Source organism: Falco cherrug, chromosome 7 (assembly GCF_023634085.1).
Source record: "Falco cherrug isolate bFalChe1 chromosome 7, bFalChe1.pri, whole genome shotgun sequence".
Lineage (NCBI taxonomy): Eukaryota > Metazoa > Chordata > Aves > Falconiformes > Falconidae > Falco > Falco cherrug.
Window position 1 is genome coordinate 40,334,338 of NC_073703.1, and position 21,607 is coordinate 40,355,944.

At 35.2% G+C, this 21,607-nt stretch overlaps 1 protein-coding gene across 3 annotated transcripts in view; it reads left to right on the forward strand.

The window, feature by feature from the left end:
- ATG2B (autophagy related 2B) overlaps positions 1-20,294 on the forward strand; it is a 44,975-nt gene extending 24,681 nt beyond the window's left edge. For 2 of the 3 annotated variants that reach the window (XM_055715170.1, XM_055715172.1), the window contains exons 23-42: positions 139-219; positions 1,926-2,032; positions 2,295-2,387; positions 3,190-3,260; positions 4,241-4,317; positions 4,557-4,727; positions 5,202-5,343; positions 6,324-6,526; positions 7,504-7,730; positions 8,437-8,545; positions 10,320-10,505; positions 11,092-11,193; positions 12,880-12,958; positions 13,835-14,039; positions 15,008-15,077; positions 16,072-16,154; positions 16,634-16,755; positions 16,948-17,102; positions 18,134-18,283; positions 19,094-20,294. In XM_055715170.1, the coding sequence (XP_055571145.1) occupies positions 139-219; positions 1,926-2,032; positions 2,295-2,387; positions 3,190-3,260; positions 4,241-4,317; positions 4,557-4,727; positions 5,202-5,343; positions 6,324-6,526; positions 7,504-7,730; positions 8,437-8,545; positions 10,320-10,505; positions 11,092-11,193; positions 12,880-12,958; positions 13,835-14,039; positions 15,008-15,077; positions 16,072-16,154; positions 16,634-16,755; positions 16,948-17,102; positions 18,134-18,283; positions 19,094-19,324 (2,664 nt within the window). In that variant the 3' untranslated portion in view covers positions 19,325-20,294. The remainder of the gene's footprint in view (positions 1-138; positions 220-1,925; positions 2,033-2,294; positions 2,388-3,189; positions 3,261-4,240; positions 4,318-4,556; positions 4,728-5,201; positions 5,344-6,323; positions 6,527-7,503; positions 7,731-8,436; positions 8,546-10,319; positions 10,506-11,091; positions 11,194-12,879; positions 12,959-13,834; positions 14,040-15,007; positions 15,078-16,071; positions 16,155-16,633; positions 16,756-16,947; positions 17,103-18,133; positions 18,284-19,093) is intronic. The other variant, XM_055715171.1, reaches the window with a different exon arrangement.
- The last annotated feature ends 1,313 nt before the right edge of the window (positions 20,295-21,607 follow it).

A 21,607-nucleotide genomic window follows, 5' to 3' on the forward strand; every position in this document is an offset into this window, starting at 1 on the left:
TAATCCTGGCCCAGTCCTTTCTTCATTTCTAGACAATTGGAGATTCTGGGAGCAGAAGGATGACTGTGTTTAATAATCCAGTTGCCAAATAGTTACATGTATTTCATGTAAACTAACTTGTGCAGCTTTCTTTTGCAGGAATTTCTAGTTGCTGTTGGACTAAGAGGAGCCACCCTTCAACACAGAGTACTGCCTTCAGGTTTAAGCTGGCATGAACAGGTCAGGTTGCTACAGTTTTCTCGATTACACCTTCACTTTGAGTCTCATTGCTTTAACAACTGCTTTAAATATCAAACTAAACCTCAATGGAAAATCTTTGCATTCGGCTGTGTCTTAATATTTTACTCTGCTCTTGAAAGTGTTATTCTTTATTGTGTCTCTTTGAGACCTTGGACAGACTGTAGTCTTCCTCTTAAATCTTACTTGTGTATTCGTTTGCTATAGTTCAGAGGGAAAATCTCAGCAGTCCAATGCTATTCAAGTATTGGATAATCCTTGACTTAAAAAAAACCCCACAAACCTAAAAAAAAAACCCCAACATCCTACTTGCAGCACTGAAAGCGTTTATGTATTTCTCCCTTCTGCTCACTGCATTCCTCAAGTCCCATCTCTCCCTTGTCAGTTTCCTGTTTTACATTCAATAGCAGTAATGAAGAAGGAGACTTTGGGGAAGTAGTGAGCAGCAGTTTACATAAATGCTTTGAATTCAAACTTCTGAATTAGAAGGGTTGTACTGATATGCATGCATGCAGAGGTATAGCTTAGCAAACAGGACTAGAGACCCTTGATCCAGAAGCTGTGTGTAAACACGCATGAGCTAGGACATGCTATGTAGCAGTATAGTTGCATGTACTGACACCATACTGGATTACAGATAGTAAAGCCTGACATTGAAGTTTATCCTGCTTATCCTCCAGTATGTATGGGGTTTTAAATTTTTTTTACTTTCTTTTAATTAATTTCTATTTCTTTTGTATTTTATTTTTATATTTATTTTTATATATTTAAATATTTATTGTTTATTTTTATGTGTGTTTTTATTGTATAGCAGCATGGAGCTGAACTTGGTGCTTTGGACTCTGCTGTCATTACTTTCTTCTCAGCACGGTGTTCCTGTAGATACATGTGATCATGTAGTCTGCTTTACACCGTATTGCTTTTTTGCTCTGTGAATTTTTGCTCAATTAATATTGCCTGTAATGTACTTAGGAATCTTTTTTGGAGGGGGAAGGGTGAAATAAAAAAAGACAACCAAAGAAGTAGGTAGAGGAGGCTAGCAGTGTTCATATGCTCCAGGCTTGGAATAATTTGAAAAGAACTTTTCTCCCAAATCCGTTACACTATAGAACTATGACGGATCTTAGAGGAGGATAGGAGTTTATTTTATGCAGTGATACATGAGAAAGCAGCATATACAGAGCATGTGCACGTATTTCTGATTCTGAGCATATTTCCCCCCCCTTTCCTTGCCCCAAGAGGAAGAAAGATAACTTGAAGATCCCTGTAACAATGTACAGTATTGCAAGAAAAGTTGACTTTTCAGATAGAGAACAAAGAAAATACTAACTAGCACTACAGTAACAACTACAAAGAAAGATGAATGAAACTGTATTTGGGCAATGCTTTAAAAATGGATTGTGAGACATTGTGCACAGAGCCACTTAGGTGTCTGTGGATTGATCTTTTCTGTACCTTTTAAGGCAGCAGTTTGGGTGCTTTATATTTTACCCTGTTTATGTTCCATGCTTTTCCATATTCAGGTACTGGTTAAGTACCTTTAAATATCTGAGATTTGTTCACTCTTTTCCTTCTACTAATCAAACATTTTATTGTCATACTTGTTACAGATTTTCTCCTTTCTAATACATAATGGTTTATTAATTTAACAGATATTAAAAGTATTATAATATGTTTGTGATTTTTAGATTTTAAATTTTCTGAATATTTCTGATGAGCCTGTTCTGGGATATAATCCTCCAGCTACAATTACAACTTTTCATGTACATCTGTGGAGTTGTGCTCTTGATTACAGGTAAATAAAATGCAAGTGTATGTCACTTGGTGGCACTGCAGCTATGTATTAATTCTCTAGGAATGTTGGAGTTTGTGTATTGTTAAGAATTATTTCTTTAGGTTTGTTTGGAAAAAGTACTTAACAGAAATCCCTAAAACCGTAAGCAATATGAAGTAGGCTAAACGCTTGCCTAGGCCTGGGGAGACCTATTTAGGTAACCTATAAGACTTCTAAATAGGTACAGAGTATTAATTTTTTTTTTCCTTCTGTTTCTTGTTAGGCCCTTGTTTTTGCCAGTCAGATCGCTACTTACTGTTGAAACTTTCAGCATTTCCAGCAGTGTTGCGGTAGATAAATCCTCTTCTACTCTCAGGTATAATTTAAGCAATTGTGAAACATGGAAGCTCCTGTAAAAATTGTAGTGCCAGTCTGACTTTTTGACCTACAAAGCATTCATGTTGTGTAAATTATCACACTGGTTTACATCTTTTGAAATATACTTCGCTCATGTGTAATTCCTCTGTTGTATTAGGTGAAATATATTTTTTTAGGTTTGCTTTCTTTAACAACTAGAAACTTTCCAATTTTTAATGCAGTTGAAAGATGTCCTGAAGTGAGTCTATTTTGTTAATTAGCAGCACCTTAAGATTTCTTAAAGTTGTGTTATTTGGAGATGGTATATTGAGGAAATATTTAGTGATTACTGAACTTCTCTTAACTTCTTAATGATTTTTTTCTTGCAATTGTAGTTGAATATTCATTCTCTTACACCTGTTCTGATGCAAAACATCTGCCAAGTTACTTGTTTCTATTGATAAAACCTTATAGACAAGTTTGTTTCAAATACTGTTTATTACATTATTAAAAAGAAAAAAGGCAAAAAAGGAAATAAGTGATAAATCTGTATGCCAAAAGCATTGCTTTTTATTCTTGGAAGAATCAAATATATAAATTAAAATGCAGATAAAATAATCGGTGATGGTGAAAATATTTTACAGTGGTTAATTACTAGTGGATCTGGAGATGATGAAAGAATGAAGTGTTTGGATTTAAGATATGCTAGATATATTTATGGTTTTAAATATTTTTTTCTGTAGGAATTTCTTTTGTCTGGTGAATTGCACAGCACTTCTCTGGTATGTTTATTTCATTTCTTTTTTTCCCCCATCTTTTAGGATAATTTTAGATGAAGCTGCCTTGCATTTGTCTGACAAGTGCAACACTGTTACGGTGAACCTTCATAGAGGTAAGGATGTTTCAGAAGTGAGTGAATTACAAGTGTAAAGAAACAAAACTACAGGCATATTCAGCATATATAAAGGTTATTGAAGATGAGTCTGAGGAGATAAAAAGCAGCAGGTTGAATATGAATGTGTAATACAGTGTTGCTGAAAATCTGAGTGCTCTAGATTTGTGTGTCAGAGAACAGTAACTTGCAAGTTCATAATTTTCGTGTTAGATTTCCATAATGGGTATTTGAAAAAAGAGTATTTTTATAAATTTGGAGTTGGCACAGAAATAAATCCTCATAGAAAAGAGATCTCATTTTATGAGAGAGGTATAGTTGAACTTGAAAGACATTACACAGCACAGAGTTCTAGGTTCTGAAAAGAATGTTATTCGCTGGTTTTCTCCCTTTCATATAGTACAACAACCTTTAAGGACTGAGGAACTTGAATCAATATTTAACAGATGAACTGGAGAAACTGAAACCCAGTGCCCAAAAATATGTGTGTTTAGTTTAGGTAAGAGAATATCTACTGAAGGGCAGAGTAAAGATATACCCGTGTCATATATATAAGAAATAAATTATTAATGGTACTGAAAGATTAGTACAATGTGAAAATGTCCTCTCTCACTTCAACTAAAAAACCTGCTAGGATGCTTAGTCACCCAGCTTCTCTGTGCCTCTGTTTCTCTAACTCAGCCAGATGGGATGAAGATAAATATCTTAAAAGATTACACTGCACACAGATGGTGGTAGTGGGAGTGATATATTGGATTGAAAAGATTTGAGTTCTTGATTTGAGTGGCTGAAAATTGAACTCTGAGAGTAATCCTCATAAAAGAAGGAGAAACAAGATATAAACGTTTTAATAAAAAAGATCCCTGCTTATGCTATTTCTAATGGTGTAATAACCAAAAATGCATAGTAAGGATGATGTTTGTTATGAAATCTTATCTCTCTCTCTTACTCTCTCTCTTTTTTAATTAATTGTCATTCAGATTATGTTCGTGTTATGGATATGGGTCTGCTGGAACTAACCATTACAGCAGTAAAATCTGATTCTGATGAGGAAAGAGTAAGTATTTAATCACAAATAAAATATAAAATGTCCATGACAGATTGTGATTGGAAAAGTACTTTATTATACTTGAGAATCAAGGAAGTTTTTTCAATTTGTGTACTATTTTTAACGTCCTTTTTGACCTGTTAATTAAATTAGTAAATTAATTTAAAAGCAACTGTGTATAGATGCTATTTTTATGCACCTTGGGCTAATTTGAAGTGTATTCTTACCTTTCTATTGTTGCTATCTAGACTAAACCACGCTTTGAACTGCACTGTTCCAGTGATGTAATCCATATTCGTACTTGCTCCGATTCATGTGCTGCACTAATGAATCTCATACAATATATTGCAAGCTATGGTGATTTGCATCCACCTGTTAAAACAGAGATTAAACGTGGAGTTAGCAAGCCAAAAATGAAGGTATAAAATGGTAACATAATATATACTTTATGCTTCCTGGCAGTATGTTTTAATTTTGATATCCCCATTCTATTTCCAAAGAATGTGAGATTTCCTGCAAAGAAATTAATAGATTGCTTTAAACTTAAATATATTTTAAGAGTAAAACAGTGCCTTTTTTTCTGCTTTTGTCACTTCTTAATATTCTAAAATATTTTGTGCTGCTTACCTATTGTATTTTATTCTTGTCTAAAGAAGGAAATTCCAGGACATACACGAGCTGTCCCAGGTACTCTGAGGATCCAAATACCCTGAACCATAATGTTCTAACCTACCTTATGAATCATCGAGCTTGGACTTCCAGCTCACTTTGTTATTTATAAAGTTAAGGTGTTACTTCTTAAAATTTGAGCTGCATATCAAGCCGTTCTAGCAAAATGTTACTCAGCACAATATTGCAATTGCCTACGATGTAAGTGTGTTCCTCTCCTACAGGTAGAGACATTTAGCCAGCCATCTTCCCACGGACCAGGCCTTGCAGAATCAGAGCAACAGATTTTACGGGATTTGATGAGTGATGCAATGGAGGAAATTGAGACTCAACAGACTGCTGCTGCCATGAAGCCAGAGTCTAATGGTAAGAATCCTCTGGAGGCATAAGTACACAAAAAGGACAACTTTTTTGGAGCGAAAATGGGATTGGAAGTTTTGTGTATGTAGAGATGATGCAACAAGAACGGGCGTGTACCTTTGTCTGAAGTCTTCAAAGTATCAAACAAATTTTGCTTGTATTAACAGTAATGTAAAAGTAATTTAACATTTGAGCCAAATACATATTACTGAGATACTGAAAACGGCAAGGAAGGAATCTTTGTGGGACTTAATCAAAACCCCAGATTCTCAAGGAGTGTAAGTTAGCATGGGTGTAAGTTTTGTATGGCATGCTGCAGTATGGAGGAATCGGACACCTCTGTTCCATGTATGAAAGCAGTCCAGAAGGATGGTAGAGTTCTGAGTCACAGAAAGAACTTCAGCTGTGAGGAAATCTTTCAGTTAGCAGATAGAGCAACATAACTGATTTTTATCACAGGACTATGGCTTCTGCATCATGGCTAGAGTTAAATCCCGGTTTTAAATTGGCTAAGGATTTTTTACTGCAAGTAGAGCATTTCACTATTTCCATGATATCTGGCCCTCTTTTTGATGTTGGAAGGTGAGCAGTCAGTGTAGTACTGAAAGCTATTGATTCTGTGGTCTTACTACCAGAATAAGAAACTTGGACACAAAAAGGTGAGTGTTTCTTCTTTTTTTTTTTTTTTTTTTTTATTTTAATCCATGGGCTTTTTACAAATAGCTTTTCTGTATTGTGTCAGTTCATGTCTACTAGTAACTAGTTGTGATTGTTGTAATCACTTGCAGTTTACGGTAGACAAGTTAAAATTTTTCAAAAATTTATTTGTGGGAGGAATTGATTCAAGATGTAGTAAACAAATTCCCTTGATGTAATTGAAGTAACAAATTTTAGTTAACCGTTAGGCCATTTTGTTCATATTGTCATATTTTGTAAAGATTGTTCCACTGAAATGTGTTTTTTCTCCACCCTCCTTCAACTCCCAGGAGTTCTGGATGACAGATCTCAAACTCAGGAGCCATCTTGCTCAGATCTCTTCCTGTTTCCAGACGAAAGTGGAAACGTCTCACAAGATCCAAGTCCCACTTATGCTTCATTCACTCATCACCTGATAAATGAGGCCATGGGAGATGTTCCTGCAGAAAGTGATGACTTCTGCATTCTTTTTGCACCCAAAGTTGCTGTTGCTGTAAGAAGATTTCAGTGTTACTAAAAAATCCATATATAAACTGAATTAGAGGAAAGCCTATGTAGAATCTGGACAAATTACACTTCATATGCTTTTGTGGTATTTTTATCAGTGAGCAGAGCAATAGGAAAATAATCTTTCTGTTGAACTGCACGTGTAGTTACTGTTAGGAAGGATTGCAAATATTTTCAAATATGTATGATTTTTCTATATCTCAGCAGTATGTTTTTGGATCTGAATATTACAGTAAACTGTATTGGTAGTTTCTCTACATTTTAGTCATGTTTTATCATTGCCATTTTGACTTACATTAATGGCATAGTCAAAAAAAATTTTTAAGGAAAATACAGTATTTAGCAAAATAGCAGCTTTGCACATCTTCTAATTATTTATTAATTTCTCTCATAGTCTAAGCTTTCAATGCTTTTATAGGCCTATATTCCTTGCAAAACCTCAAAAAAAAAAAAAGCTCGTGTGTGTGCCTTTACATCATTGTCTGTCTACTGCATTAAAAGATTTGGGAAACTGCTGAACTTGCTGAAGACAGCTTGTGTTCATATTTTTCATAGTATCTCTGGTTGTATTCTACTTAATCAACAGAACTAGTTCTGAATCCCTGATTAGAAGCTGTATTTTTCCAGTTATTTTTGAGCTTGTTTGTTTCCAAAAGGGCTAATATGGTAGCTTAGGCTTTTCCAATGCTTTTTGTTTGTTTTCACTTCTTTATTTTGTTTACGGTTTGAGGTTTGTTTTGTTCGTTTTTTTTTTTTTAAGTACTTCTCAGCTTCTAGTTTATTCTTACATGCTTGTGCCTTTAAGTTACTTGATTAAGAATCATTCCTAAACCAAGCCTTTGTTGTATAAGCTTTTTTTATAGTTTCTTTTCCTTCCATAAGAAAGAATTAAACAAAAATGTCCATAAAGAAAGAAAGCAGATTTCACCCTCTCAATGGGATATATTTTTTTTTTTTAATTAGGAAAAAGAAGAAGAGCCAGTAATAAAAAAAATGGTTGATGATGCAATTATCATAAAAGAAAATCATTTCAGCCAACCTATAAAAAAAACAGATACAAGCAAAGCTCCCCTTCATTTTCCTGTTCCACTGGTACGCTACGTTGTAAAGGAAATTTCTCTTATTTGGCACCTTTATGGTGGAAGGGATTTTGGGACTGCACCACCACCATCTCCAGCAAAAAGTTTTGTGTAAGTGTTTGTGTAAGTGTTGTATGTAACTGTGTAGATTAGAACATTTAAAAATAACCTCAAATCAAAGGAAAATTAAGTAATCTTGCTATGCAATCTCAAGTCTCTGTCACTTGCTTCTTCGCTCTGTGTTACAGGAAATATATCATAGAATGTTACGGGTTGGAAGGAACTTTTAAAGATCGTGTGGAACCTTCTTACTCAGTTTAGCTCTGCACACCAGATTGTGTTTTTTCCTGTGTTTTAATTTAGACAAGCTGTGTTTGGTTCTGGTGGTTTTTTTGGGGATGGCGGGATGGGCTTGGTTTTAAGGGTTGTATTATAAGTTAAATGTTCCTGAAGAGATTAAGGCTAAAGGAGTATAAGAGACTGTCTTATGGTAGCTGGAGTCTGGTTTTTAGGATGTCATATAAGATAAAGAGTCAAAATTAAGGAAATGTTTTATGAACGATAATTTGGTGGGAAGCATACACCTAGCATTTTGCCTAAGTATGCATTCCTTGAACAACAAAAAGAAAATACTTGGTTAACAGTAATACAGCTTCCAGTATTTTTTTTTTTTGTATTTTCTAGTATGTTTTTCTTTTGTAAACATTAAAATGCTAATAATTTATATATGGTGAAACATATATGCTTTTAGTGTTAGATTAACAATGAGATAGCTTTAAGTTTAGTCTGTGAGAGTATATTTTTCTTATTTCTCCAGAAGTCCCCATAGTTCGCCTTCTCATACACCAACGAGGCATGGACGGAGTACAGCATGTGGGGGAAGAGGAAGAAACCCAGACTTTCTGATGGAAATACAGTTAAGCAAGGTGAATGACAGAAACATCTTCAGCCATGACTATCTGTGTGTGACTATCTTTGCATGTTGCATGTATTTGAAAACAGCTTTCCATTAGAATTCAGCAGGTTTTCTTCCATTAGTATCTACATCTAAGCAGTCACTTTGAAGGTGACGAGTTTAGAATTTGTTTGACAAAAAATATGTTTGTTCTTCTAGCATAGTATTGTTTACTTGCTGAATAAAGATGTTTCTAAAGATAAAGTGTATTATGATATTCCTTAAGTTTTTGTTTATTATAACTATGTTTTGCAACTGCTGTTACTTTTTTCTGTTTTCAGTTCTCTTAATTGATACACCTATTAGGAAATTAAATTTTCTAGCAAAATAGGGATGTAGATGAGTTGAGACGCTCAGTGTATCACTTGATGATAACTGGATATTAAATAACATCCTGATATAATATCATGTATTTCTCTCAACGTATTTAGCACTTTCTAGGCATAAGTATGTTTTGGGTTTTTGAGCCTGTGTACACAGAAACTAGGTGGTTGATTCTGGCCCTGTGAAGAATGTTGGCAAGGAATTAACCAGATTTCATGTTAAATGGATAACAAAACCTTTTAAGGTTTTTTCAAACCTTTCCATAAACATGAAAGGCACTACATAAAATCAAATGCCTTTTATAGTCCACATAGTTTCTAAAGCTCAGAAGCTCTGTCAAGCTTGCCAGAAATGTTTGATACTTATTTTAGCCTTTCCTGGAAAAACAATAACATTGCAATAAAAAAGAGGAAAAAAGGAAGCGTTTAATAGTCCACGTAGAAAACGTCTTTATAGAAGTGTAATAATGATTTCTCTCAATTTGCAGGTATTTAGAGTTGGTGTTAGTGCTGAGGCATAAAGCCTGTCTTTCCCTACTTGTACCCGTAACTTGGTTGAATGACTAATAATAATATTTAAACAAGAAATTAAGGAGAAGATGTCGGAAACGTGAATTTTCTGAGCAGTGTTTATGATAAACACCCATTTTTCTTTTCAACACTTCAGATGTTCGTTACCACATGTACCTTGAGTACAGGGCACTTAGTGTTTCTCAGTATCTGGCCAGTAGAGGGCACTGCTCTCCTTGCCGTGCGTGCTCTGCCGCGTTACGTTGCGGGCACGGATGCTATGGGGGTTATCGAGGCAGGGAATGACTTGTAGGTAACCACAGTCTTTGAAAATGAGGACTCCATCAAGAGATGAGGAAAAGGAGAGAATTCAGAATACTTTAGAATTTGAGGAAGGTAATGGATCAGAATTTATATGGACTGAAGTGAGTAAAGAAAAAAGAATCTGAGATTGGAAGAAGCTACTTGAGAAGCCTGTCAGTAGGGAAGAAACCTTACTTTACTAAGCATAAAAAGTGCAGGATTCAAGAACTGCAAGATTGCCTAGTACAGTCTTCAACATGATGTAAGAGAGATGTCAGGATTGAGAGGAAAAAGCAGAGCTGATATTAAAATGAAAAGCAAACCTTGTTTGGTTTCACACTGGCTCTGTTTTGGCTTAAATTTGGTGTCCTAAAATATGAACATGTACACAATTAGGAATTGGAAGATTTCTGCTGGTAGATATGCAAAAATCTGAATAGTTTTCTGAAATCCTAATATTATTCCTTTAAGGTAGTAGATAGGTTTTAAAGTTCTTGTATGGTGGTGTGTTTTTTTTGTTTTGGTTGGTTGGTTTTATTAAAGTATTCAATTGTTAAAGACTGTTTTTCATTGAAGCTGATTATGCTGGTTTTCTTCCCTGTTTACAAGGTGAAATTCCAGCATGAGGTATACCCTTCAGGAGGTGAATCTAGTCTGTTGGAGCAGCCAGTGTCGCGACAGGTTTTTGTTGTTCAAGACCTGGAGATCAGAGATCGTTTAGCTACATCACAGATGAATAAATTTCTCTATCTCTACTGCAGTAAGGAGATGCCCAGAAAAGCACATTCAAACATGGTATCATTATGAAATATGTTAATTCATTATAATTATAGTGGTTGAACTGTCATTGTGGGGATTGTATACATTTTTTAATCTTGCACAAGGAGGAATATGAGGTCATGGAACACTGAAGTAATATAACTTGTTTGTAGCTACTTGCTTTGCTCCTTGTGGATATGAAAACTAATTAAAAAATCAGTTTGAATATTAGTATGGCAGGTATTAATGGTTTTGAGATTCTGCCGTTTTAAAAAAAGTAGATGTGCAGGACTGCTTTGGTAGCTTTTGCATTTTGTTTTGAACAACCATCTGCTTGTGTGAGTATGATTACACTTCTCACTACACATGCAGACTTGTAGTTTTATGATATACTGTAGTTTTACTGGTTGTATAAAGGATTTACGAATTTGGGGGTTTCCTATTTTACTTTCCTTTTTTATAATATCCGTAGTAGGCTTTTTTTTTCTTTCTACTTACCAATTATAAAGCTAGTATTGTCAGATTAGTACAGAGGTTTTGCAGTAAAGGTTTTTGCTAACTCGTGTTCTGAGATGCAATAATTGTGAATGTTATTACTTCTATTTATCCTGCTTTTTTTCAGTTAACAGTTAAAGCATTACATGTCCGCCCAGAGTCTGGCAGATCCCCGCAGGAATGTTGTTTACGTGTTTCACTAATGCCACTTCGCCTCAATATTGACCAGGTTGGTTGTGCCAATGCGAAAACAAAATAATTTTAGGTTTATTTAATGCTACTGGGCTTTTTTACCAGATACTTATAGACATTTTATGGGGATGTTTTCTTGGTTTGAAACCTTTTTTTATTTATGAAAAATCACACATACCTTTTGGATCTGTGCCACTCTGTTTATATGCACGTTAGAAATTGCCTTCTGCTCCAGCTTTACAGAGACTAGCCTTTTTTTAGTCTAAAAACTAAGAATATCTGCAGACCTGGCTGTTTACTCAGTAACAGCTTACCTCCTGAGATTTTTGATCATCTCAAATGTTTTGGAATTATGGCTTGTAAAAAGCATATTCTTGAATGATCTTGCTTTGTTCATGAAGTGACTTTGGTGTTTTTAATTGAAAAAGGTTAATCATTAATCTAGAAGCTGTACACAGCATTTTAGTCAAGGGCACTTGATGCTTTGGGACTACCTCTAGACTCTGAAGGCTTTGGTCTTGCTATCAACTGCAGTGGCATGAAGAACAGAAGTGGGAGAAATTGTTTTACTTTCTTTAGCGAGCCTTTGTGCGAAGTATTTTTCATATACTCAAGAAAAAGTTGGGTGTTTTTTCTGCACCAGTAAGGAAGCTACACGTGTTTGTGCATTCCAATTTAAAGTGCAGTTATTCTTTGTTGAGGCATTTCTTGCTTAATTTGTCATCTGCGGAGAGATGTGGATTTTGGTTATGGTGGGGTTTTTTTCCCCCCAAGAGCATAATGAGGAGTTCCATACCTACCTTCTGGTTCCCTCAGTACACGTTAGAGACCAGGTTTTCATTTTACTGTTAGAAAAATTGAACACTGTATAGGTTGTAATAATTTCATACAGGAAGGTTGTAATAATTTCATATAGGAAAAAAGCATAGAAATACTGCCATCTAGTGAGGAAATGCATTCCTTTTTGATTACTTTCCTAAATCTTTTCTCTTTTGTATCATAAACAAAATTCACCTTTACATCTTCTGCACGGTTAACTACAGCTTTCTTGGAAGCACAGGGCTGCATGCAGTAACGTTAGAATTTCTTGTTATTACTACTAAAGTTGTCTGCTTATCAGTTGGAAAAAAAAAGGAAAAAAAAAATAGTCCAGATGTCATTAATGATAAGGATGAACAAGACACCAGTGTGATGCATCTGTCAAAAGAAGAAAATGGGATGTAATAACTTTTCAGATGTTAACAAGACATTAGCAGCAGAGAGATTAATGACTTATAATGAAGCAGTGGTGAGATCTGATGTGGAATAATTTGTCTGACATTGGCAGACTAATATAAACTATACTTGAATAGCTTTTTATTAGAAATCAGAGAAAAATGTATAGCCATTAAAACACTTGAGTTCTGGAACAGTCTCCAAAATGAGAGCAGAGATGATGAAAACAACCCTGGAATTTTAAGACAGAGCTAGATAGATTATGAAATCATATTGTATGTAGCAGGGGGCAGTAACCAAGGGGATCTTCCTGGTTTCTGTCCTAGAATTCTGTGTGGCTTCTGCACATGTTAGAGGCTGAAAAGAAGTAGTGTGTTTTGATTCCTATCTGTATAGAAATAAAGAGCTGGCATTGTAGATAATATTTTTTTGAGAATTGGTTTTGTTTTGTGGGGGTTTTGTTGTTTTTTGTTTTTTTAACCTGACTGTATTTTATTTTTGACATTAGGATGCCTTGTTTTTCCTGAAGGATTTTTTCACTAGCCTTTCTACAGAAGTAGAACTCTTAGTTACTCCAGATCCTGAAGGTACTGTTCAAAAATCTTACATGAAAGTGCTGCTTCTTTCTCCTTTAATGTGTGTATGTGTCTATAAATTCACATGTGAATTCTGTGTGTGTAAAAACTTATGTTAGTGACCAAACCGCAGCATCAGTAACTAATTTGTTAGAACACGGAAACTTTAGGTATTTTGTTATTGTATTTTGTAAATACCATCAAAGAGCTTCAACACCTGGGATCTCCACTGTATGAAAGGTTTCATCAAAATCAGATCATATTTAATTATAACGTCTGAAAAAATTGAGGACTGTGTATATAATATTAGGAATTATTACTGGTAAAACAAATTATTTAATACCTCTAGAATATTTACCTCTATTTTATACCTGCATAAAGGAGTATGTCTGTCTAATAGCTTGAAGTTGTGTAAGCCCTAAAGAAAGGAACAGAGTTCAGGATTGTAAATAAGCAGTACAATGTATGTGTACAGTTAAAGCAGCACTTCAACTACACCATCTGATGTAAAAAATCAGTATATGTTGAAAAGCAATTTCCTCTATTAACTATATTTGTGAGTTTGTTAGCAGTTACACTTTCCCTATTTCTGTTGAGATGTCTCACTGAAATGCATAGATAATGAAATACTTTGCAATACTGCCTGTAAAACTAGATGAATTATTTATGCTTATTCATAAACCTCAACTTAGGCTTCTTGTAATAATTTCTATTGATAACTACGATACGATCTTACTAAGAGAAGAGAATCTAAATATTGTCTGGCTAGTAATTCCTATTAATAAGAATTATTGCTTACTAAGGACACAATAATTGTATAAATGCAATCTTTTTGTAATCACTGTGGAAAATATGAGTCAGTTTACTGTGTATGACTTCTTATCTTAGTTAAAAAGTCTCCTGGTGCTGAAGTTACGTGTAGTTTGCCCAGGCATGTCAGCAGCCTTAAGGACCCAAGTCCAGTCATTTCTTTCTCATCACACAAACAAGCAAATGAAAATGGTAGCATTGATTCTATGGACGTGGTTAATGGAGATGATCATCATTTCTCACAAGAAGTGACATCGTACAGTGATCAGCCAGTATTTTTCAGGTAAACTTCTGTTACAGAATTTCCAGTGACACAGAGCTGTTCTGCTCAATGTTTTAAGGAAGTGTAATGATAAAGCATTCTGACCTTATGACAAGGTGCATTTTTTTGGTGTTTGGGGGTTTTTTTTTGTCTTTTGACTGATTGTGGTAATGAGATTTTTTTTCTGTCACTGGAGGGTAACAGGATTTTCTTTATTAACTTTTACACACTGCTGTGCACAAGAAAAAAAATCAAAGCTCTGCCTTCTACAGAACCAGTAATTAGATGTTTTACAAATGAATAAAAACACCAGTGTTTGTACTGTTATGTCTAACAATGTAAATTAGATCTAATATAACCAGAGGTGAGAGTATATAAAGGAAAAGGGTATCATGGGAGAGGTATGAGATTAAAATATCACAAGAGAAACTCTTAATGTAGTCTTGATTGGGAAGTGATTATAAAAATTGTTATGTAGAAGTTTTGTCTTGTGTATTCAGATCATAAGTGCCTCTAACAGATTTGTGCTTTAGGAAGCAGCACAGCGCCCAATTATGAGAGAAGGACTGTGGTTCTATTTCATCACATACATCACTAACAGAATTTTTTAATAAGTTCCAGCTGCAGGGCTAAATTGTGTGCACAGAACCATCATTAGCCATACCCTTCTTTTTTAATAACTGAAATTCATGCTGTGAAAACTGAGGGAAGATGTCATCTGCAGGATTAGTAGCACTTTTGCAGGGCTGTTAAATTTACTATAAATGCTAACCTCAACTAGATCTTAATAAACCAAGAAAAGCCAAATTTGTCACTGTATTTTGTACACTTTGAAGTACTAACACAGTAACTGGAGGATTTATGGTTTATAGAAAAGGGTATGGCATCCTATTCCAGGAGGATAGGAAACCATGGGGGTTTTTTTTTGAAAGATAATTTTCTTTCCTTTTTCATGTTTCTCACTATAAAATTTCCTTTATGTATCCCAGAGAATTTCGTTTTACATCAGAAGTTCCAATACGGCTTGATTACCATGGCAAACATGTATCAATGGATCAGGTTTGTGTATAATGTTGATGATACAGAACAAAAAAATCGAGGGTGTTGTCTGTCCATTGTGTTGTTCCTCCCCACCCCCCCACCCCCCCCTGCCCCACCATGAGTCAGGGTATATTTTTATGCTCCCTGCTCGTTATTGATGTGATCTTGAGAACTGTAGAATTTTTTTTTCTTTTTTTTCTTCTCCTTAGTTTCAGTGAAGCTTCACAGTGTTTCACTCTTAATTTGAAAACTAGAGGCTGGATCCTCTGGGTATGATTAACTCGGAATGAGACTTGAAAGTCCCATTAATCAGCTGAGTGGCTGGAGATCTTTGTATACAGTTGTGATGCCCCTCAAAGGATGATACCACTATCTGATGCCGGACTTGTGCATTTTATTTTCTTCCTCATTAATGCCAGAATAAAGTATTGTCATTTTTCTCCTTGTGTACTTCCCTTGCAGTCTAATAATAAGGTATGGGTGTCAGTAGCAATGGCAGAATCTAATACAGATTAAAAAAAAAAAAAGTTCATAGTTCTTCTAAAAATATGTATTGGTTATCATACTGAGTTTACAGAGCAGACCTCAAAAAATCTGGTTTCTACTCTTGTCATGGCAAGTCAGTAAGAAAACACAAACAAGTAGAAGCAGCAACTTCTTGAATTTGCACTGCTGCCAAAGAAATGCAGACATGAAATAGCAGCTTTAGAATGCCTGGAACATGCCTAATGCCAAACCTATGTTTACATAATTTTTTTAATGTATTAATACTTCTGAAGAAGCCCTTTTGTATCCACGTGTTTTTCTTAGAGTAGGCAGTTAAGCCAGATTCATCTTTTGCAAGTTTTCATGTGACAACTCATAGCACTGCAACAAGTAGCATTGTGGAGACTGAGGGAGTGTCAGTTTAGACAGAAATACCTGCAATATGAGATGAGATGTTAAAATTTTCTCACCTACATACTATCCAGAAGGACTAAACTCACGTGATAACAAAATATTTCATTTACAGGGGACACTAGCTGGGATTCTCATTGGGCTTGCTCAGTTAAACTGCTCAGAATTAAAGCTGAAGAGACTTTGTTACAGACATGGGTGAGTTTATTGTATTGGATTAATGTTGATACTGCAATTTGAACAAGTTTATGGTGAATAACTGATCATAGCAAGCAAAAAGCAAATTCTCTGATAAGATGCACTTCTAAAATCGAAGACACTCTTTAACTTTACAAATATTTCTCTATTTTAGTTTTTGTCAAATATATAGTGTTCAAGAAAACGTCTATTTTCAGGAGTGTTTCATATATGTGCTAATCTTGGTGCTAAACTCCTTTAGTTTTAGTTGTATGTTTACTCCCTATTGAACTGGATGTAATTATGCAGTCTTGAACTTCTGTTTTATTAAGCACATATGCATGAAACACTTGGGTTAGCCAACAGCAACAAAAGATGACACTTGGGAACAGCTTTACTTTTGTTTAAATGGTATCTGTGTTTACTTCAGTGAATAATGCATTTGTCTTATTAGGAATTGTATGTTAGAAAAATAATAATAACAACTTTATTTATTTTAGTTTATTAGGTGTGGATAAATTGTTCTCCTATGCCATCAGTGAATGGCTTAATGATATAAAGAAAAACCAGCTACCAGGAATTTTGGGAGGAGTAGGGCCTATGCATTCGCTAGTGCAGTTAGGTAAGTTCATTCTTATTTCTATTTAGACACATATGGCATTTATTTGTTTGCTTTTTTAAAGCAAAACCCAACAAGAAACCCCCCCACGACAAGAAAATCCCCACAATGTTGACACTTGTTTACAGTTCCTCTCAAGGCATTCTGCTTATCTTGGAGAACTTTCTAACTAAGGTGTTCTGTCTTCTTTTTCAGTCCAAGGTCTGAAAGACTTGGTGTGGTTACCAATAGAGCAGTACCGAAAGGATGGTCGTATTGTAAGAGGCTTTCAAAGAGGAGCAGCTTCTTTTGGTACTTCCACTGCAATGGCAGCACTGGAGCTAACTAACAGAATGGTTCAGACTATACAGGTATAGTGTATTACTTCTGGAGTCAGACATATAATGAGAAGTGTTGCCAGTAAGTGCTCTATATTAAGCTAATATCTTAATGCTACATATTTAAGGTTGGGAGCATGTCTTAAAAAAAAAAAAAAAAAAGAAAAAAAAAAAGAAAAAAGACAAAGCAGCTGTTCATATAGGAAAGCGGAGACTAAGCAAAGCTTGCAGCAGTCTGTGAGGTGAGAGCTATGGCATCAATCACAATAGTTAAAAATTGTATTAAAATACTGCTGAGCACCCAAGCTGTTACTGTTTCTTAATGTCGTCAATATATTAGTTTAACACCGAAATATTCAGCTGCACTAAAAAATCACTGATACTAAGAAAGAAGTGGGTTTTGTGCATGCGTATTTTCTAGTATTAGATTCTTTTTTTCAAATGTTAGCTTATCAGCGTTGATTTAAGAAAAAAAACCCAGAAACACAAAACCAAACAATAAAAATGCATCCAGAACAATACTAATTGTGTTGATGTACATGAAGTCTAAAGCTTTTTTGGATTTAACCCTAAAGTAATCTTGGACTAAACCATTAATAAATTTACGTTCCTTAATGTAAAATACATAATGAAAATACACTTCTGCCCCTGAACTGTATATATGCCTAAACATGAACATATATAGTAATAAAACAGTGGTATTAACCACATAAATTGAATTATGTGTATGCTTGTGTGTTTGCAAGAAAAACATACTGTTGATCAAATGTTTTGGTTTCTATATTTAGCATTTTGTACAGATTAGAGGGTGCCCTTGAAGCAATGCAATCAGAGGGGGGAAAAACCCTGCCAAAACCTACCGCGTTTATTATGGAATTTAATGTATAGTTATAACTGCACCCATTCCAGAAGTTCTTGTACAAAACCTTAATCTGATGTAAGCGAATATTATTTGTGGAATTAGAATTCTTTTCTTTCAGTTATGTCACTCTGTTAGTAGTTTAATTGTGATCAGAATACTGTAAGACTTCTGAAGTATTTTTGTATTCACTCCTAATCTTCAGGCAGCTGCAGAAACTGCATATGACATGGTATCGCCAGGGCCTACTTTTATTGAAGCAAAAAAGATCAAACGATTCCCACGCCATCGTTTAGCTCATCAGCCAGTAGACCTACGGGAAGGTGTAGCTAAAGCTTACAGTGTAGTAAAAGAGGTGAGTGCAAAAGTAATCGTGCTTAACCAAACTTCAGAATTATTTCCTAAGACAGCAAATAAAATATCAGATGTTTAGTTTAAGAAGACCAAATGAAGAAGGGGGTTTAAATTTTGAACAAGACTGTCTTCAATGGTGATCTTAAACCCACAGAAACGTTGTCTGGAAAAATCAAAGAAGCAGAAATAACGAAGATGTTATGCAGATAAGTGTGAACAGGACTTCAGTGCTCTGCAGTTGTGAGGGTTTACAGTTGTTCTGAGACATGTAAACTTGATTTCCCACCCCAGATCATCTGTTGTGTGTTGTCATCCCCGTCCCCTCCAACGCCCTGTTACTGTCAGTTCTGAGGTGGTTAGAATTTAAGCATAATACTGGATTTACAAGAAGTGAAGGCTCTTTTTACCATGACAAGGTATCAAAAATTAGAGTGCTAACTTGCTTTTACTGTACTGCTTGTACTTTCCATTAGTTGCACCTGATACCATGTCTAGGAAGTTGGGCCTCAGCTGGCAAGCTTTCAGTGAATTCTGTCGTTTTGAATAGCTCACAGTACCACACAGCTTCTTCCTTTAGGCACAAGAAATGCCACCGGAAGTTACATGAAATATTTTCATCTTTAAGTTCATTGTAGTGTTATTTTAATCTTCACGAGGAGAACTAAATCGTATTTATATCAGTATAGTTGTACTACAGCTATAATACAAGTCACAAAGATGACAAATGCTGGGCAGTTTAATTTTCCCTTTAAAGTTAGGAGAGGTTGCTTTTTCTTTTTCAGTGTAACTAATTTCTGTTCATTTCTCAAAGGGGATTACGGACACAGCCCAAACTATCTATGAGACTGCTGCTCGTGAGCATGAAAACAGAGGAGTAACGGGAGCAGTAGGAGGCGTCCTCCGCCAAATTCCACCAACTGTGGTGAAACCTTTCATTGTTGCAACAGAGGCAACCTCAAATGTTCTAGGTGGAATGAGAAACCAGATCAGGCCAGATGTGCGTCAAGAAGAGTCTCAGAAGTGGCGCCTTGGGGAGGATTGAGATTATAAATCTGGCTCAGCAGGCAGGTAGCAAGGCTGGAAATGCAGAAGACTGTCCCCCTGTTGGGGGGAGCTCACTTATGTTGTCATGCTCATCTCAGGAACAAATGAGATTTGCAACTATAATTAACAAAACATCCAACCAAAAATATTTATGAAGTGAAAAGCAAATTGGTACTTGCTTATACTGTGTGTTACCAATATATTTGGTAGATAGTGCCAAACATAGCGAAGCATGCGCTGCCAACTCAGAGACATGCTTGCTCTGTTCAGTTTACCATATTTTTCTTGGTAGATTTAACACCTGAAGCAGTAGCCTGTATGGTGAAACTAAGTATACTTTAAAGATGTTTCCTGACCATAGTCAAAGAACTGTCTTGAATAAAGGGCTCTGCAGATGCTCTTCACTGACTAAAGGATAAAAGCTTTCATTCTGGACATGAGACATGAAGGCTATGTAATATGGAAACACATAAGATAATATCTTTTAAGTGGTCATAAGCATCGCTTTTAGTGTGGCACTTACAGCAAGGGCAAGCTTGATAACCATTCAGAATTTTGATTCAGTGTTGATACACCTGTGAACAGGATTTGTTCCTAAATATTAAATACCTACTTTTGTGGGTCATTGAAGAACCTGAATGTTGCAGAAATGTTCTGTTGTGTTGCACTTTAAAGGATATGGCCTGTATATTGTGCTTTTTTTATAGTGTGAATAAAATGTAATGTGCATTATCCTTTATGTGGTTTAGAAGCTTACACAAATTATTGAAAAGAGCATCATTTGATGATGATCCTACAGAAAAGTGTCTTAAATTTGTTTAAACTCATATGTACAAACACTTTTGTCTTCTGTTACACTAATTACAATGCTAAAAATATTCTTCAGAAAAACAGCAGTTAAATACTATGGTGGCCAACAGTTCTTTGTAAGAGTGATAAATCCTAAGTAAAACCAAATTGCTTCATAATTTTGTAGTTAAAATTCTATACAGACTTTATTTTAATAATCCGCTTTTATTTTAAGTTCATATTGTTGCAGATTTGCTGCTCTCGCAGGGTATTTTTAATTTAAATTGTGTGACATCAGTTAGTTGACAATGAGTATTTGGGGTCATTTAATTTGAACTGGGGATGGGTGAGAGTATTTAAAAAAAATACTGAAAAATCAAAGTTGGTACTGACATTATTTACAGTTTAATAGGTAACTAGGGTCTCCAGTTGCTTAATAAAACTCTGTGGCGTTGTGCCATTTCTGGGCAGTTAAAAGGCTTGGCACTGACTGTGCAGGAATAAACTTTTTTCCCTTGTATTAGCAAGAGCTGGATGATAAAAAGACTACTCTGAATAGGGAAAACACTTATTTTGAATTTCAACACCTTAACACTTTGGATGACTAGCCCGAGCATAAGTTTGTGTTATATATATATATATATATATATATGTTATATATATATATATATATGTTATATATATGCTTGTTGTAAGTGGAAATCTTGCAAATATGCAACGTGGAGAATCTCCACTGAAAAAGGGACATCAGATGCTATCAGTCAGACTTCAGTCTTTAAGGGGTGATGAGGAAGTAGTTTCCCTCTCTTGTATTTAATACCTGCCCCTAGCAAAAACTTTGCTTATGGGCCTTACAGGACAAATAGGAGTGTATGAAGGAAAACAGTTACTGTGTCTTCATCCTGATAATATATTAGCTATTCCTGAACATCAGAGAATCTGACTGAAAGGTAAATTATTTGAAAATGTCCCCTCTGCTGGGAAGACTTATGTCATATCTGCTTTATTTTGCCTAAAACAAAACTCCATTTACAAACAGATTCTTGCATTGGGGACAGGTGATATGACAAAGTTTTGTTTTCATTCGCTGGAATTTTCTAAGTTGTGGTACGCTTTGAAGACCTGGTTACTTCAGTTAAATGACTTTCTGTAAGCAGAAGAGAGAAGCTTTTGAGAGGACAAATACCTGCAGATTTAATGACATGAATACTTGCTGCAGTTCATACTTGTGTCCAGTAATTGGGGAGCTCTACCTTAGTGAGAGCTCAAAGCTTGAGCATTTTGCACAGGAATGAGTTCCATATTTGTAATTTGGCACCTCCTGAATGCCTTCTCAAGAAGTGGTGGTGAGTCGATGCAAGTAAGTAGCAATGTATTATTTTCATTTGCAATTACCATGCTATGTAATTTCAGCTGGTCCAGTTCCTTGATTTAACTGGAGTATACTGTAGTAGTATAAATCTACATGTTTTCTTTTTGACATTGGTGAAAA